The sequence below is a fragment of the Panthera onca genome, chromosome X (genome assembly GCF_046562875.1).
Source record: "Panthera onca isolate mPanOnc1 chromosome X, mPanOnc1 haplotype 2, whole genome shotgun sequence".
Taxonomy (NCBI): domain Eukaryota; kingdom Metazoa; phylum Chordata; class Mammalia; order Carnivora; family Felidae; genus Panthera; species Panthera onca.
Genome location: NC_138357.1, coordinates 42235701 through 42252547, shown reverse-complemented (window position 1 = coordinate 42252547; position 16847 = coordinate 42235701). Strand labels below are relative to the sequence as shown.

Below are 16847 nucleotides of genomic sequence, written 5' to 3'. Positions count from 1 at the left end.
GTTTCACCTTGAGGACTCTGCATTTTGTTTTCCTAACCTATGGTGATCTCAGAAGTTGGCTTATTTTAATAGCATTTGTAATGTTCGTGAAAGTTTTAAGAACGTAACTGATTTGTAAATCAGTTAGCCATTAATACATTTTCAAGTTGGTACATCTTTTCTCATTGTAGAGGATTTCAACAGGCATTTAGGCTAGAAATGAAGGCTAGAAAATGTGATTATATCACAGTTGTCATTCATAGATCTATGAGCAACCTATATTTAACATCGCCCCAAAATGATTTGAGTTGTAATGGTATTGAAAATTCTTGTTTTCCACCACCATCATTTCATTTTGGCAAGAGGACAGGATGTTTAAGAGAGACCAAAACTGGCTAGTGCCAACTCACCAGTCACCTCCCTTACCCTAATCCCCCAACCTCCAACCCTTTTTGCTGTTCCTATTTGACTGATGCCTTTTGGTTGAACTGATGAAGAGGAGCATATTGATTTACCTTGAGTAATGTAATTAAAGACAAGCGGATTATTCTTTGATGATAAGGAAAGCTACATGATTGCTCTATTTTATTTCAGTATATTGTACCAAAGATGAATGTGGTCTATTTGAAATTGAGAGATAGCATATTACAGTGGAAGAATGGGTGTCCTTGAGTCTGACTGCTTAGCTTGATTTTAGTTCTACCAACTAATAAATATGTAATCTTGGGTGAGTTGTGAAACCTGGACTTCATTTATCTTGTTCATAAAAAGTGGAATAATAATGCCCATTTTCTGTGATGTTGTAAATAAAGTGTTTGACATGGAGTGGGCATTTAGCAAATGTTAGTTCTCTTGAATCTTTTACTAACATTTTTTTATTACTAAACGTGCTGTTTCTCCTTTGGTTATCACAGCTGTTCCCTACTACATTTTGAGATATGTAATTGTTTTAGATGTAAAAGTGGGGAAAAAAACCATGCCATCCAAATTTCTGGTTTTCTGGGCTGGTTTTGAGAAATTCAGGGAGAAATCACATAATCAAGAAACTATAAAACAACTATCTTGTTCTTCTCCATGTGCATTTTCATTTTAAGGAGCAACAACTCCTTAAAATCAAGACGTTCATCCCTAACAATAGAAATGGCTGTGGACCTTTTGATGGCACAGTGATAAAGAGAGGGGATTTAGGAATCAGATGGATTTTGATTTGAATCCCAACACTGTAGTGTAATAGCTTTATAACCTTGGCCAAACTAACCTCTTGAAGACTCAGTTTTTTCGTCTATAGAATGTGGGGGGAGGGGGGTGATGGTAATAACTGTACCTACCTCATAAGGTTATTGTGAGGGATAAATCAGATAAGATACAAAGCACTAAGTATACAGCCTGGTTCATTAAAGGATATTTTAACCACCTCCTCACCCTCATCTATAGCACTTTTTTTTGGAGACTGACAATGCATATCACTGCAGGGCTTCTCAGGGCCTCTGATATGCTAAAGAAGCACTATTCAACACTGTTAAATGAAATATTTTCTAAATTTGTTTATCTATAGAACTCATTTTGTCTTAAAATACTTAACACCTGAAATAGAATTTGGAAAACACTGATTACCATGCACTTGATAGCTTCTCCTTCCTTCCCTCCTCCTGCCTCATTTTCAGACTGGCCTCAGGCTTTAACTGTATCTATTGTCAATGTCAAGGAACTAGTTATCTCACATGATAAGAACAGAATGTTTTTGACTGTGATAACAAGCATTTTAGTTATATTTCTTTGTACTAATGTGGTACTTTTTATATCAAGCTAATGTAACTTCAAAGTGTAGTTTTACAGGCTAGATTTATTTTCCTTATTGACTTTCAGAAACAATTTATTGTGAAAGTATAAAATCGCAAGGAAGACCGGTTTATGTTTATTAAAAAAATTTTTTTAATGTTTATTTTATTTTTAAGAGAGAGAGAGACAGGCATGAGCAGGGGAGGGGCAAAGAAAAGGGGAGACACAGAATCCAAAGCAGGCTCCAGGCTCTGAGCTGTCAGCACAGAGTCAGGGGGCTCAAACTCAAGAACCAGGAGATCATGACCTGAGCCGAAGCTCAACGCTTAACAGACTGAGCCACTCAGGCGCCCCTTATGTTTGTTTTTATATTTAGTGTGTGGACCTTAGTACAAAAGTTAACTTTTGTAATACTTCATACAGGAGGAAATTTAATATTCCCAGTACACTGTTCTTATTTATGAAATTTTTATACTAAATGATACAAAAATTTCTGCAGAGGCGTACCAAATTCTCTTTTTCTCTAATCCAGATACCTCATAGAATACTAATGGGACACCTGTAACTTTTGTACCCTTGGGTTCTTATGGCCAGATCAAAATGAATACCTTATCCCTAAACACAATGTTGTTCCTAATTTTAATGATTAATGAATTTTCCAATGTAATCCCCCTATTACAATCTATACCTGAAGAGAATGCGTACAAAAAGTTCCAAATTCAGCAAAAATTTGAATACCCTTTATGACCAGCACTGTACTGGATGCTGTGGTAGTAGAAGAGTGAGAAGGGAATTGCTAAAGATAAACAATGACACGGTCCTTTCCTTCCAGGGACCTCATCTTTTCAGGCCTTATTGCATTTTTTTAACTAAGGACATTTTAGTCTAACATTGAAATATCAACTTAGTTGGGGCTTTTAGGCACTTGGGTGGCTCAGTCCATTAAGCTACTGACTCTTGATCTCTGCTCAGGTCATGATCTCAAGGTTTGTGAGTTCGAGCCCCTCATGGGCTCTGTACTGGCAGTGTAAGCCTGCTTGGGATTCTCTCTCTCTCTCTCTCTCTCTCTCTCTCTCTCTCTCTGTCAATCTCTCTCCCCCTCTCCCTCTCTCCCCCTCTCTTCTCTTTCCCTCTCCTCCCCTCCCAGCCCCCCTTCCCCTCCCCCGCTCACATGCACTCACACTCTAGCACTCACTCCCTCTCAAACAAACATTAAAAAGAATAGATGGGTCTTTTAGATCTACACAAAAATGGCACTCGCTAGAGTTTGAAAGTATTTAAGGTACAAAGTGCATGTCCCTTGCATACATTCTTGGACCAGTTTCACCTGGTCTGAAAGGTTGCAGGTAAAGTGGCAAGTGGTACAGACCATGTCCCAATTTCATTGTAGGTCTAGGCTATGGCTTGCTTTTGTGCTCATGTTTTCCCCCTGGATATAGCAACATTTTGTTCACTGGAATTCTGCTTCCCAAGGTCTCATGTTATAGGAAAACAGAACTGATTAACACAAGGACAAAGGGTCACCAAAATTTCTTATGTTCATTTGTATAAGTTTTCTTTGCCTCAAACCCCTAAATCTCCAGTTTATCTTTTTACACTGCTCAACAAATATCGTTCTAATTGTTATTAGCCTGTTGTGTATATGTTGCTAGTCAGTAGTTGCTTCACCTTGCACCATCAAATATTCTTATCAGATTCTGAACAGCTCTGGATATTGCACAATTTATTGTCCCAAAGGATTGAATAAGTACATTGATGTTATAGAGTTTACCGACTGATATTCCTCCAGAAAACATTAACATATAGCAACAACAAATGTTGAATTTGCTTTCTAGAAACCTTGCCACCCCAAAACAAAAACTATGACCATAGACCTTTAGCATAAAAATTTTAATACAATTACAGAATACCCTACTAATTAGATAACATGTATGCTACAATTTGTGCATCGCCTTGTAATAGCATATCTTATTTTCTTTTCCTCAGTATCAGCACAAATTTAGAGTTGTGTAGACATTCAGCCTCTTCCAAGTGTTTTAAGACTTCTCTTTTATATCCTCTGAACCTCCTCATAAGTGTCTAAATTACCAGTCTCCTAGTGAGCCAGGATGACTGTGTTCTAACTTGAGCTTGGGGCTGAAATGGCACCTGTCCTAGCTCCTGAATTTAAGTGGGAAACTGAGGCATAGTCAAGCCCCAGGTTGGAGAGGGATTATTGCCACCATTAGCACTACTCTGCCAGTATGGTCATTTCAGCGGGATCAGCACTGTGGCAGTAAGCGTCACATTAAACCCAAAGTCTATAGAGTAGAATTGGTGTTTAACTTTTTATCTGTGTGTCTGTGATATGTCCTTTCTGTGGGGAGACATGCCCTGTCAAGATATGTGGTCTTTGACTGTAGGGAGGAGGCAAACCTTAGACTCTGTTTTCTACAATTATCTTTAAGGATAAATCTGTTTTCAGATTGAATCAAGATTCACATTATCATTAAGTATAGCATACTTAAAATTGCTTTATCAAACATTTATTTGACATATATTATGTGCCAGGCACTCTGCTAGATGTTGCAGATACAGTGATGAAAGACTCAGTCCCTAACCTGCAGGAGTTCATAGTTAGTGAAACACAAATAAACCAGATAACTTCAAGGGAAGTCTGCACTTCTGCACTTCCCTTCTGCACCATTTTGAGTTTATTCTTGTGAATGGTGTAAGAAAATGGTCTAGTTTCATTCTTCTGCATGTTGCTGTCCAGTTCTCCCAGCGCTATTTGTTAAAGAGACTGTCTTTTTTCCATTGGATGTTCTTTCCTGCTTTGTCAAAGATTAGTTGGCCATACGTTTGTGGGTCTAGTTCTGGGGTTTCTATTCTATTCCATTGGTCTATGTGTCTGTTTTGTGCCAATGCCATGCTGTCTTGATGATTACAGCTTTGTAGTAGAGACTAAAGTCTGGGATTGTGATGCCTCCTGCTTTGGTCTTCTTCTTCAAAATAACTTTGGCTATTTGGGGCCTTTTGTGGTTAGCCAGTCATTTTGAAGAAGAAGACCAAAGCAGGAGGCATCACAATCCCAGACTTTAGCCTCTACTACAAAGCTGTAATCATCAAGACAGCATGGCATTGGCACAAAACAGACACATAGACCAATGGAATAGAATAGAAACCCCAGAACTAGACCCACAAACGTATGGCCAACTAATCTTTGACAAAGCAGGAAAGAACATCCAATGGAAAAAAGACAGTCTCTTTAACAAATGGTGCTGGGAGAACTGGACAGCAACATGCAGAAGGTTGAAACTAGACCACTTTCTCACACCATTCACAAACAAACTCAAAATGGATAAAGGACCTGAATGTGAGACAGGAAACCATCAAAACCCTAGAGGAGAAAGCAGGAAAAGACCTCTCTGACCTCAGCCGTAGCAATCTCTTACTCAACACATCCCCAAAGGCAAGGGAATTAAAAGCAAAAATGAACTACTGGGACCTCATGAAGATAAAAAGCTTCTGCACTGCAAAGGAAACAATCAACAAAACTAAAAGGCAACCAACGGAATGGGAAAGATATTTGCAAATGACATATCGGACAAAGGGCTAGTATCCAAAATCTATAAAGAGCTCACCAAACTCCACACCCGAAAAACAAATAACCCAGTGAAGAAATGGGCAGAAAACATGAATAGACACTTCTCTAAAGAAGACATCCGGATGGCCAACAGGCACATGAAAAGATGTTCAACGTCGCTCCTTATCAGGGAAATACAAATCAAAACCACACTCAGATGTCACCTCACGCCAGTCAGAGTGGCCAAAATGAAGAAATCAGGAGACTATAGATGCTGGAGAGGATGTGGAGAAACGGGAACCCTCTTGCACTGTTGGTGGGAATGCAAACTGGTGCAGCCACTCTGGAAAACAGTGTGGAGGTTCCTCAAAAAATTAAAAATAGACCTACCCTATGACCCAGCAATAGCACTGCTAGGAATTTACCCAAGGGATACAGGAGTACTGATGCATAGGGGCACTTGTACCCCAATGTTTATAGCAGCACTCTCAACAATAGCCAAATTATGGAAAGAGCCTAAATGTCCATCAACTGATGAATGGATAAAGAAATTGTGGTTTTATACACAATGGAGTACTATGTGGCAATGAGAAAGAATGAAATATGGCCCTTTGTAGCAACGTGGATGGAACTGGAGAGTGTGATGCTAAGTGAAATAAGCCATACAGAGAAAGACAGATACCATATGTTTTCACTGTTATGTGGATCCTGAGAAAGTTAACAGAAACCCATGGGGGAGGGGAAGGGAAAAAAAAAAAGAGGTTAGAGTGGGAGAGAACCAAAGCATAAGAGACTCTTAAAAATTGAGAACAAACTGAGGGCTGATGGGGGATGGGAGGGAGGGGAGAGTGGGGGATGGGTATTGAGGAGGGCACCTTTTGGGATGAGCACTAGGTGTTGTATGGAAACCAATTTGACAATAAATTTCATATATTGAAGAAAAAAAAACAAAATGACTGGCTATTCGGGGCCTTTTGTGGTTCCATATGAATTTTAGGATTGCTTGTTCTAGTTTCGAGAAGAATGCTGGTGCAATTTTGATTGAGATTGCATTGAATGTGTAGATAGCTTTGGGTAGTATTGACATTTTAACAGTATTCTTGCAACCCATGAGCATGGAATGTTTTTCCATTTCTTTATATCTTCTTCAATTTCCTTCATAAGCTTTCTATAGTTTTCAGCATACAGATCTTTTACATCTTTGGTTAGATTTACTCCTAGGTATTTTATGCTTCTTGGTGCAATTGTGAATGGGATCAGTTTCTTTATTTGTCTTTCTGTTGCTTCATTATTAGTGTATAAGAATGCAACTGATTTCTGTACATTGATTTTGTATCCTGCGACTTTGCTGAATTCATGTATCAGTTCTAGCAGACTTTTGGTGGAGTCTGTTGGATTTTCCATGTATAATATCATGTCATCTGCAAAAAATGAAAGCTTAACTTCATCTTTGCCAGTTTTGATGCCTTGGATTTCCTTTTGTTGTCTGATTGCTGATGCTAGCACTTCCAACACTATGTTGAACAACAGAGGTGAGAGTGGACATCCCTGTCGTGTTCCTGATCTCAGGGGGATCAGTTTTTCCCCATTGAGGATGATGTTAGCTGTGGGCTTCTCATAAATGGCTTTTATGATGTTTAAGTATGTTCCTACTATCCCGACTTTCTTGAGTGTTTTTGTTAAGAAAGGATGCTGAATTTTGTCAAATTCTTTTTCTGCATCGATTGACAGGATCATATGGTTCTTATCTTTTTTTTTATTAATGTGATGTATCATGTTGATTGATTTGCGAATGTTGAACCAGCCCTGCATCCCAGGAATGAATCCCACTTGATCATGGTGAATAATTCTTTTTATATGCTGTTGAATTCGATTTGCTAGTATCTTATTGAGAATTTTTGCATCCATATTCATCAGGGATATTGGCCTGTCGTTCTCTTTTTTTACTGGGTCTCTGTCTGGTTTAGGAATCAAAGTAATGCTGGCTTCATAGAATGAGTCTGGAGGTTTTCCTTCCTTTTCTATTTTTTGGAATGGCTTGAGAAGGATAGGTATTATCTCTGCTTTAAACGTCTGGTAGAACTCCCCTGGGAAGCCATCTGGTCCTGGTCTCTTATTTGTTGGGAGATTTTTGATAACCGATTCAATTTCTTTGCTGGTTATGGGTCTGTTCAAGCTTTCTATTTCCTCCTGATTGAGTTTTGGAAGAGTGTGGGTGTTTAGGAATTTGTCCATTTATTCCAGGTTGTCCAGTTTATTGGCATATAGTTTTTCATAGTATTCCCTGATAATTGCTTGTATTTCTTTGGGATTGGTTGTAATAATTCCATTTTCATTCATGGTTTTATCTATTTGGGTCATCTCCCTTTTCTTTTTGAGAAGCCTGGCTAGAGGTTTATCAATTTTGTGTATTTTTTCAAAAAACCAACTCTTGGTTTCATTGATCTGCTCTACAGTTTTTTTAGATTCTATATTGTTTATTTCTGCTCTGATCTTTATTATTTCTCTTCTTCTGCTGGGTTTAGGGTGACTTTGCTGTTCTGCTTCTATTTCCTTTAGGTGTGCTGTTAGATTTTGTATTTGGGATTTTTCTTGTTTCTTGAGAGAGGCCTGGATTGCAGTGTATTTTCCTCTCAGGACTGCCTTCGCTGCATCCCAAAGCGTTTGGATTGTTGTATTTTCATTTTCGTTTGTTTCCATTTATTTTTTAATTTCTTCTCTAATTGCCTGGTTGACCCATTCATTCTTTAGTAGGGTGTTCTTTAACCTCCATGTTTTTGGAGGTTTTCTAGACTTTTCCTGAACCATGAGTTTTTGATATTGTATAATCTTGAATCACTGTTTGTAAAATCTGCATAACTCGGTGAACCAGTACTTCCCAAATGACCAATGTATGATATTATAAAACCATGCATGGGAAAGGGTCTATTTGATATGTGAGATAGAGCAATGCATTTTTATTTAACCAAGTACAAAGAGTTCATTGATGTGGTGTCAAATTCTACCTTGTACCTAACGTTTAGGAAATTACCACTTGATGGAGCGCCTGAGTGGCTCAGTCCGTTAAGCATCTGACTTTGGTTCAAGTCATGATCTTGCGGTTTGTGCGTTCAAGCCCCTCATTGGGCTGTGTGCTGACAGCTCAAAGCCTGGAGTCTGCTTTGGATTCTGTGTCTCCCACTCTCTCTGCCCCTTCTCTGCTCACACTCTGTCTGTCTCTGTCTCTCTCTCAAAAATAAATAAATGGTAAAAAAAAAAAAAAAAAGAAAAAGAAATTAACACTCGTTGAGTTTTGGTGTAGTATCAAAGAAGAGCATCTACATTTATTTCAAAATGCTATTAAATGTTGTAAATACAATTTTCTAATTATAAATCTACATGAGTACAGATTTCCTTAATATACCTAAACCAGAAGAACAGATCACAATAGATCTAATGCAGAAGCAGATCTGAAGATCCAGCTATCTTCTATTAAGTCTGACATTAAAGAGGTTTACACAAACGACAATACCATGCTTATTACATTTTTTAGGGGGAAATATTTTTTATTTAAAAAGTCTATTACATTAACATTTATTTACAACTGCTATTTTAAATGAGTGAATAAATATTTTTTAAATTTCCCAGTGTTAATTTCTAATATGCTAACTATATGTACATAAACAATAGTTCTTTGGATTCCTCAGTAACTTTAGAGTATAAAGGGGTCTTGAGACTAAAAACTTGAGAGAAATGCTGATCTAGCCCTCTGTTTCTTAACAATGTGCTAAACATTCCCTAATGGGAATCAGAGTAGTATTTTTAAATAAGGGCTAGGTATTTTTAAATAATAATTCTAAGAATTGTTTACCTCTGAATATGACCTGTTATCCACAACTTAGGCAAATATGACCTTTTCAACAGCGATGTTTCTAATTCCGTAATGTCTTTAATATGCTGTTTTCTGAGGACTCCCAACTGCCAGAGATTTTGTGGTGCGATATCAAAGCTGAGACCCATTCTGTAACATACTGTCATCTCCACAACCTATAGCAGAAGTATCTGTGGGTTCCTGGCAGAAAGAAAGGCCACTTGCTGTGCTTTGCATGACTGTCTACCTCTGTGTCATTCCTTTGGCATAAAATAATGATAATAAAAGATGATTTAGGTTGTTTTCACTGTCACCATCCCTCCCCCCCAAAAGATAATTTGTTAACAATACAATATGTTAAGAAATATTGCTTTACCCAACAGCTGACCTGTACTAATGCCTGTTTCATATCTGGCAACATAGTAGAATTTAACTAAGGCTAGTTAGGAGCATACTGGTGTATTAAAGAGGTATGCAGTACTGATTTGTCTGATTCCCAGTGAAACACAGACATATATTTCCAATACCTTTCAGAAATCATTTGTGTATTTTTTTGTAGTACAATGGTAGAATTATTATTTTTTTAATCAAGAGAGCTGATGTGAAGAAGTCAATTTAAGAAACCTAAATTCGGTTCATCTGTGGCTGGCAATCAAAAGGGGGCCAAAAAAAGGTCACAAAACGGGAATTTGAAGAAAGATAAGCTAGTCAGACCTGAAAGTTCAGATGTTTAGGTTTTTTGTTTGTTTGTTTGTTTTTTACTGGTTTAAAGAAAATGCCACTTAGGACTCCTTGGTCTTATGACCTTTAGTGTTCCTCTTTAAAATACATTCACCATCCCTACTTGCCCTAAGTTGAAATACATTGACCTGCCCTGGTTGCTATCATGGGGGGAACTGAACCTTTGAAAGCTACTGTGAACAAAATGAATATTCAGAAGTCCACTTGAATCAGTTCCAGATTTTCTAATGGAGGAAATGTTTGTTGGAGAATCATGTTGGACTTCTTCACACCTAGATCTTATTCATTGTACATATGAGTGAATTCAGAAGTGTTGATTTCATTGTATTATCAGAATGTCGGGCAGTATTGAATGTGAACTAAGTTTTGGAAGAGCTACTTTGGCCTTCAGTTGCCCTTACTTATTACTTGTAAGTCACTCATTGCAGACACTCTCTTTTCTAATATTAAAAGTGGAAAATGGTTGAAAGTGATACTGGAACAGCTTTCCACACCTCCTTGTATTTTGTGTTTGAATACCAAGGTGCTGGAAGCACGCCATCATTATACTTTGAATATTTCATATATTGTAAAATGCTTTTGAATTTATTTTGCATTTTGACACATTAATATTTAAATGTATGTGTGGGGGGGAGGTCCAGAAGTACAGAACTTAGTACATAGTTTATATTGAATAAATATTCAGTGAACTTGTGTTCATAAGTAAGATTAGGCCATAACCATAATAGCATTAGCTCTTCGAAGGACACGAAAGGGGCTGGCCACCAGCAGAATCCTAGATCAAATTTCTCCATGTTATGAACTGGAAAGTGTTTTTCACCAGTAGTGCCAAGGGTCGACATGCTTTATTTATATTAACATTTTAATTGAAAGATACTGCGTAAGATTAGTAAGAGTTGCCACAGTCTAGTTCATTACCTTTTTCCCAAGCTAGACACAGGCCAAAACCTTTATTCTTTGTTGAACATTTGAAATTGGAGTATTTCTTCTGCTTAATTGTTACCTATTCCTAATCTATCCCTTCTCCCAAAATATTTTAGGTAGCAGAGTGAAAATGTAAAAAACTTGATCTACATTGTGTTACTAATGATTTTTAAGTAGCAAGTTCAAGGATTCCTTATTGAATGGAGTGAATGCTATCAAGATAATTGTTCCCATATTTTCCCAACTCTGCATTCATATGGCCACAGGAGCATTATTTACACCATGGAAATTGGCACACACTACCATTCAAGGCTTCCTCATTGTTAAACATTTACCATGACATTCCCCCCATCCTGAAGGTATCTATTTAATTTTCATTTTTACAGTCAAAGAATAGCTGATGTAGAATGGTGGTGAAGAGCAGAGACACTGGAGTCAAACTGCCTGGGTTCAGGTACCAGTTGTGTACTTATTAGCTTGTGTTCTCCTAGGCAAGTTAGTCAATCTTATCTTTAATGAGATAATAGCAATGCTTACCTTATAGGGTTGATGTGAGGATTAAATATGTTAATGCATATAAAGCACTTGGAACAGAGTCTAGTTTATAGATAAATCTTATCTGTCAACCTCAATTATGCAGAGCATAGCCAGGATTCAGGAAGCAAACAAAAATGTCACTGAGCAACCAATATAAATATCAGAGGGTACTTGCAACTAAAACCCTCAAGCTCTCTTTGGAAGCCTGTTTACTTTTTCTTTGGACCAAAGCTTCACTGACTTTTCAGAGTTGAGAGCAGATTTGAAGTATAAAATTACAAAGGGGTGAGAGATACTGCTAGAGGCAACAAGTGAGAACCTCCCTCCCTGAAAGAAAATAATCCAAAGTGAGAACTCAGAAATGAGTCAGACTGTATGATTTCTAAGGTCCATTGTAGCTCCAAAAAAATCAGTGACTTCAGTGAAAACTCGTAACAGTTTAGGGACAAATAACCTTACTAGTACCGTGTAAAATAATGGCTCACAAAGGTGATCCACTGCTAATAATAAATCCTAATCAGTATATCTTGGTTAGGAAAATAGGACAGTATAGATTACTTTTTAAAATGTCCATTCAAGGAATATTATTTAGCCTTAAAAAGGAAGGACATTTTGATATATACTACAACACCATCATTGGTTGAAGACATTATGCTAAGTGAATAAGCCAGTCACAAAAAGAACAATATAGTATGATTCCACTTTGAGGTACCTAGCATAGTCAAATTCATAGAGGCAGGAAGAATTGTGGTTGCCAGGGGCTGGGGGAAGGAGGAATGGGGAGTTAGTGTTTAATGGAGACAGAGTTTCGGTTGGAGGAAATGAAAAAGTTCTGGAGATGGATGGTGGTGATAGTTGCAGAACAATGCAAATGCACTTAATGTCACTGAACTTGACACTTAAAAATGGTTAAAATGGTATATTTTATGCTGGATGTATTTTACACAATAAAAAATAAAACTATAGTTAAGTGGGGAGAGCTGTCAATATTAGGAAAAAGAAGCCTAATAAATGGACCAATAAACCTATACCACCTCAAATAAATAAATAAATAAATAAATAAATAAATAAAATGTCCATTCAAAATTGTTAAAATTAATTATTTGTGTAAAACTTTTTGTTACTTGGAAATTTTACTTATACAGAATACCTAATTCCCTGACAATACCTGTTAAAGGAAAGCATTACTATCATTAATTAAAAGACACTCTCTGTCCTTAAAATGCTCTTAATTTAGGGAGGGAGTACGACATGCCAATTGAAACGCAAAAGCAAAATGAAGTATTAGATAAAGGTTAAAAACTAAGTGACAGGGGAACAAAGAGGGAGCATTTACATTCCCACTTGGAACTTGGGAAAATAATATAAGAGGCAGCATTTGATCTGGGATTTGGGTAATGAACAGGCAGAAAAGGAGGGGAGAATGTCAGCAGATGGAGGAAATTTTAGTCTGAGGGAACAGAATGAACAAAAGGAGAGTTATAAAAAGTGAATGACAATAGCCAACCCCATGTGCTTGGGATCTGAATGTTCATGAGATGGGCGTGTAGTGGGGATGTATCAAACTGGAAAGGTCAGTTGGGACCAGATCATAAAAGGCTTTAAATGTGAGGCCAAGGAATCACTAAAGACTTTAGAGCCGGAAAGAGGCATGATGCAACCAAGTGACGGCTAATGTCAACCAGGAAAGTAAACTCTGATGAAGCTTTAAGGGAAGGGGAATGTCGGATACAGAGTCACAAGTTAGGAGATTACTGAAGTAGTTCAGGCAAGGAAATCATGAGGACCTATATTGAATAGGCAGCAAGAGTGGAAAGAAGGATCTGATAATGGGAGACACCAGGAAAGTAGCATCTGCATGACTGACTAGGTTAGCAGTGAACATTCAGACAGGATTCTGGGTATTCACACCAGATGACCAGAGGGTTGTGATACCATTAACTGTGATTGGGAAGGGAAGGAGGGGGCAGTTTTTGAATAGTTGCAAAGGTATGGGGAGGAAGAGATGTATAATAATGTTTAGAAATGGGCCTTTTATATGATTACAAAGCTAATACAATGGTTGGGCTATATAGATATAGATATAGATATAGATATAGATATAGATATAGATATAGATATAGATATATATTCATACATTATGAATGAATTGTTTGCTGTGTGTAGACAAAGTACATTTCCTTAGTGTCCTTGCTTTTTAATCTCCATCTGACTACAATGGTCCATATTTTCCTGATCATCCACCCCTGCCACCCACCTCATGTCTTCTGAAAGAATGAAAACTTATTTCTATCAGTCAAAAAAGTTTAGAGGGACACATCTTTGATTTAAAAAGAAATCTTTGAAATGATATTCTAAAACCTGAATTTTTATAATTATCTTTACTTTCAATTATACAGGTTACAATATCTGAAATGAATGCTAGATTATATAATTGCAATTTTATAACCAGAAATATTCCTGACAGATGGCTTATAGAGAAAAGACAAATAATGACAAAAGAGAATTGAAATAATATCTGGGCTTTTAGTGCCAAAGCTAGAAATTTAAAGCTTCCAAATAAATAGAAAAGTGAGCCACTCTCTTGCAAAATAGCCAATACTCTAGATCCATAAGGGATATTTGGGTCATTTACTGAAAGAGGAAAAAGGTACAACAAAAGCCATTTCAGACTCCTTCACTGCTTTAGAGATTTTCTTCATGTAAATGAGAAGAGAGAGTAAGTCATTGTCTACCAAACTGAGGGATGGCAAATTAGTAAAGTTGTAAAAGGTTTTAACTAGATGGCTGTCATATGTAAAAAACAAAAATAGTGTCTTTGGAACTTTAAGGATCTGTAATCCTACCCTGTAAATATATTTTTTGAATTAGTAACTTCAAGTAAGGACGTCATCTTGAACTTTTGAAGACTTTGGCTACTGGGGGACCTTAAATTTAAGGGATTACTTGGGTAGTAATTCTGCTATGTACATTGCCATTTAAGGTTTGTACTCTTAATTTGATCATTGAAAGTGAGTACTATTTGAATAATGTACTTTTGTGTTTAAATTCTAGTTTAAAGGGCCTTTGGGATTTATGTGTATGTGTGTGTGGTGGGGGGTTGTGTATAGTTATGTTTATTCCAGATTGAAGTTTGATCATTAACCAAGATTAGTACCTTAACCTAGTATCAGTGGGAGGTTTCTCTGGTCGGTAATCTCTTAACATTCAAAGAACTCTATTCTTGGGGCGCCTGGGTGGCGCAGTCGGTTAAGCGTCCGACTTCAGCCAGGTCACGATCTCGCGGTCCGCGAGTTCGAGCCCCGCGTCGGGCTCTGGGCTGACGGCTCAGAGCCTGGAGCCTGCTTCCGATTCTGTGTCTCCCTCTCTCTCTGCCCCTCCCCCGTTCATGCTCTGTCTCTCTCTGTCCCAAAAATAAATAAAAAAAAAAACGTTGAAAAAAAAAAATTTAAAAAAAAAACAAAAAAAACAAAAAAAACAAAGAACTCTATTCTTTTGCTTAAGATTATTGGTCTCAGGTCATATAAACTAGAAGGAATATAAACCTTGATAAGCATTGGAATGACATGAGTAATCTGACGTTCTCACAACATTGGGAAAGATAATGTTTGTCCTTTATTTTTTTCACAAGATTTATATAGTTGGGGGTAGAGAGGGAAGTGTTTAAGCCTCTTGATTAAGATTTAGACTATTAGACTAAGTAATAAGCTTAGTCTAATTTCAGGCTTGACTTTAGTTGGTGTTGAGTAGAACCATACAGTACTATTAATTTTTCATGTTCTATTCATTGCTAACCTGATTAGGTCCATGCAAAACCTTAGAGTACCCTGGACAAATTTTATATTGCTTTTGAGGATATAGAAAAATGTGCACATGGAGATATATAAATATATACATTGTACATTTGGGCTTGTGGACATCATTTATCTCAGATTACTACTCCTGATATGTAAATTCTTGTACATTTTAAGTTTATTTTTGAGAGAAAGAGAGAGCAAGCAGGGGAGGGGCAGAAAAAGAGGGAGAGAGAGAATCCCAAGTAGGCCCTGCACTGTCAGCCCACTATCATGGGCTTGAACCCACAAACCATGAGATCATGACCTAAGCTGAAACCAAGAGTCGGATGCTTAACCGACTAAGCCACCAGGCACCCCAATAAATTCTTGTACATTTTAGTAGTGACCTTGTGAGATAGTCTATCACTTTGTAAATTGGGAAAATACATAGTTAAGTATTTCTGTCTTTCCCAAATCTCAGATTCCCTAGGATGTAAAGCCCTGTTCTCTACCATCCAGGGGACTATTTGTCTTTAAGAAAGCTTTCATGTAAGAGGTAAATTGGACCCCTGTTGAGTTATAGGTGTTTAATCTGAGGAGAGTGGAGGTATTTGTTAAATATCATAGCTCCTTACTAAACTTATGAGTTACTTAAGATCAATAACCAAGTCTCAGTATGTTTATATCCCCTATAACGTATGTGCATAGTAGGTGCCCAATAAATGTTAATTGAATGAATGAGTATCCTTTCATTTGTCTCATTGGGAATACTTTAAAATCACTTTAGCAATTGGATTTTTATACTAAGAGTGCCTTACCAAAACTAAAACTGAATTTCTTTTCTTTTACAGGTGCAGGAGACATTGTTGCAATCATGATTGGCAATCTCAAAGGAACAAAAATTCTACAGTCCATTCAAAGAGGCATACAAGTAACAATGGTCATCGAAGTAGGGAAAAAACATGGCCCTTGGGTGAATCACTATTCAATTTTCTTCGTCTCTGTGTCCTTTTTTATTATTACGGCAGCAACTGTGGGCTATTTCATCTTTTATTCTGCTCGAAGATTGAGGAATGCAAGAGCTCAAAGCAGGAAACAGGTCCGTAATGGTCCTTTCTTCCAATCTAAAAATACTCTTTCAGTTGTAGCTTTGTAGTCATGCATTTTAATATACTTCACTTGCTAGACAATGGATCCATGCATATGTTTTATGAAAACTGCTAGTTTTTAAAAGCATATCAGCTTCCATCCTCTCACAACTTTTATTTTTTGTAATTTGTCTTTGGCCTTAATCCTGCTTAATTAAATCTTCTGACACTTCATTAGGGAGCACAGCCAGCAATTAATTATATATGGGTATAAATACATATGTTCTTTTAAATTTCTTTCTAAATTACCAAAGTGTTTCATGCTCCATATAGAAAATTGAGAAATCAGAAAGTACAAGGGAAAAAACTCACTCAAACACCATATAACAAAAAACTGTAATCACCACCCAAAGTTAACTACTGTTATTTTACATGTATGTGTGTGCCTGTGGATGCATGTATTTGCATGTGGGGTTAGGACTGGGAAGGGAGACTAGGCTGAATATCATGAGAAGGCAGATTTAAATACCTAATTGTGAATGATATAGTGCTAGGCTCCAAACAGAGTCACATATTCATAATTTCTATCATATTTTAACTGACATATA

The 16847-nt window shown here is 37.1% G+C and overlaps 1 protein-coding gene across 2 annotated transcripts in view; it reads left to right on the top strand.

Moving 5' to 3' along the window:
- RNF128 (ring finger protein 128) overlaps nt 1-16847 on the top strand; it is a 118900-nt gene that overhangs the window by 70678 nt on the left and 31375 nt on the right. For both annotated transcript variants that reach the window (XM_081792982.1, XM_081792981.1), the window contains exon 2: nt 16003-16250. In XM_081792982.1, coding sequence (XP_081649108.1) covers nt 16003-16250 — 248 coding nt within the window. The remainder of the gene's footprint in view (nt 1-16002; nt 16251-16847) is intronic.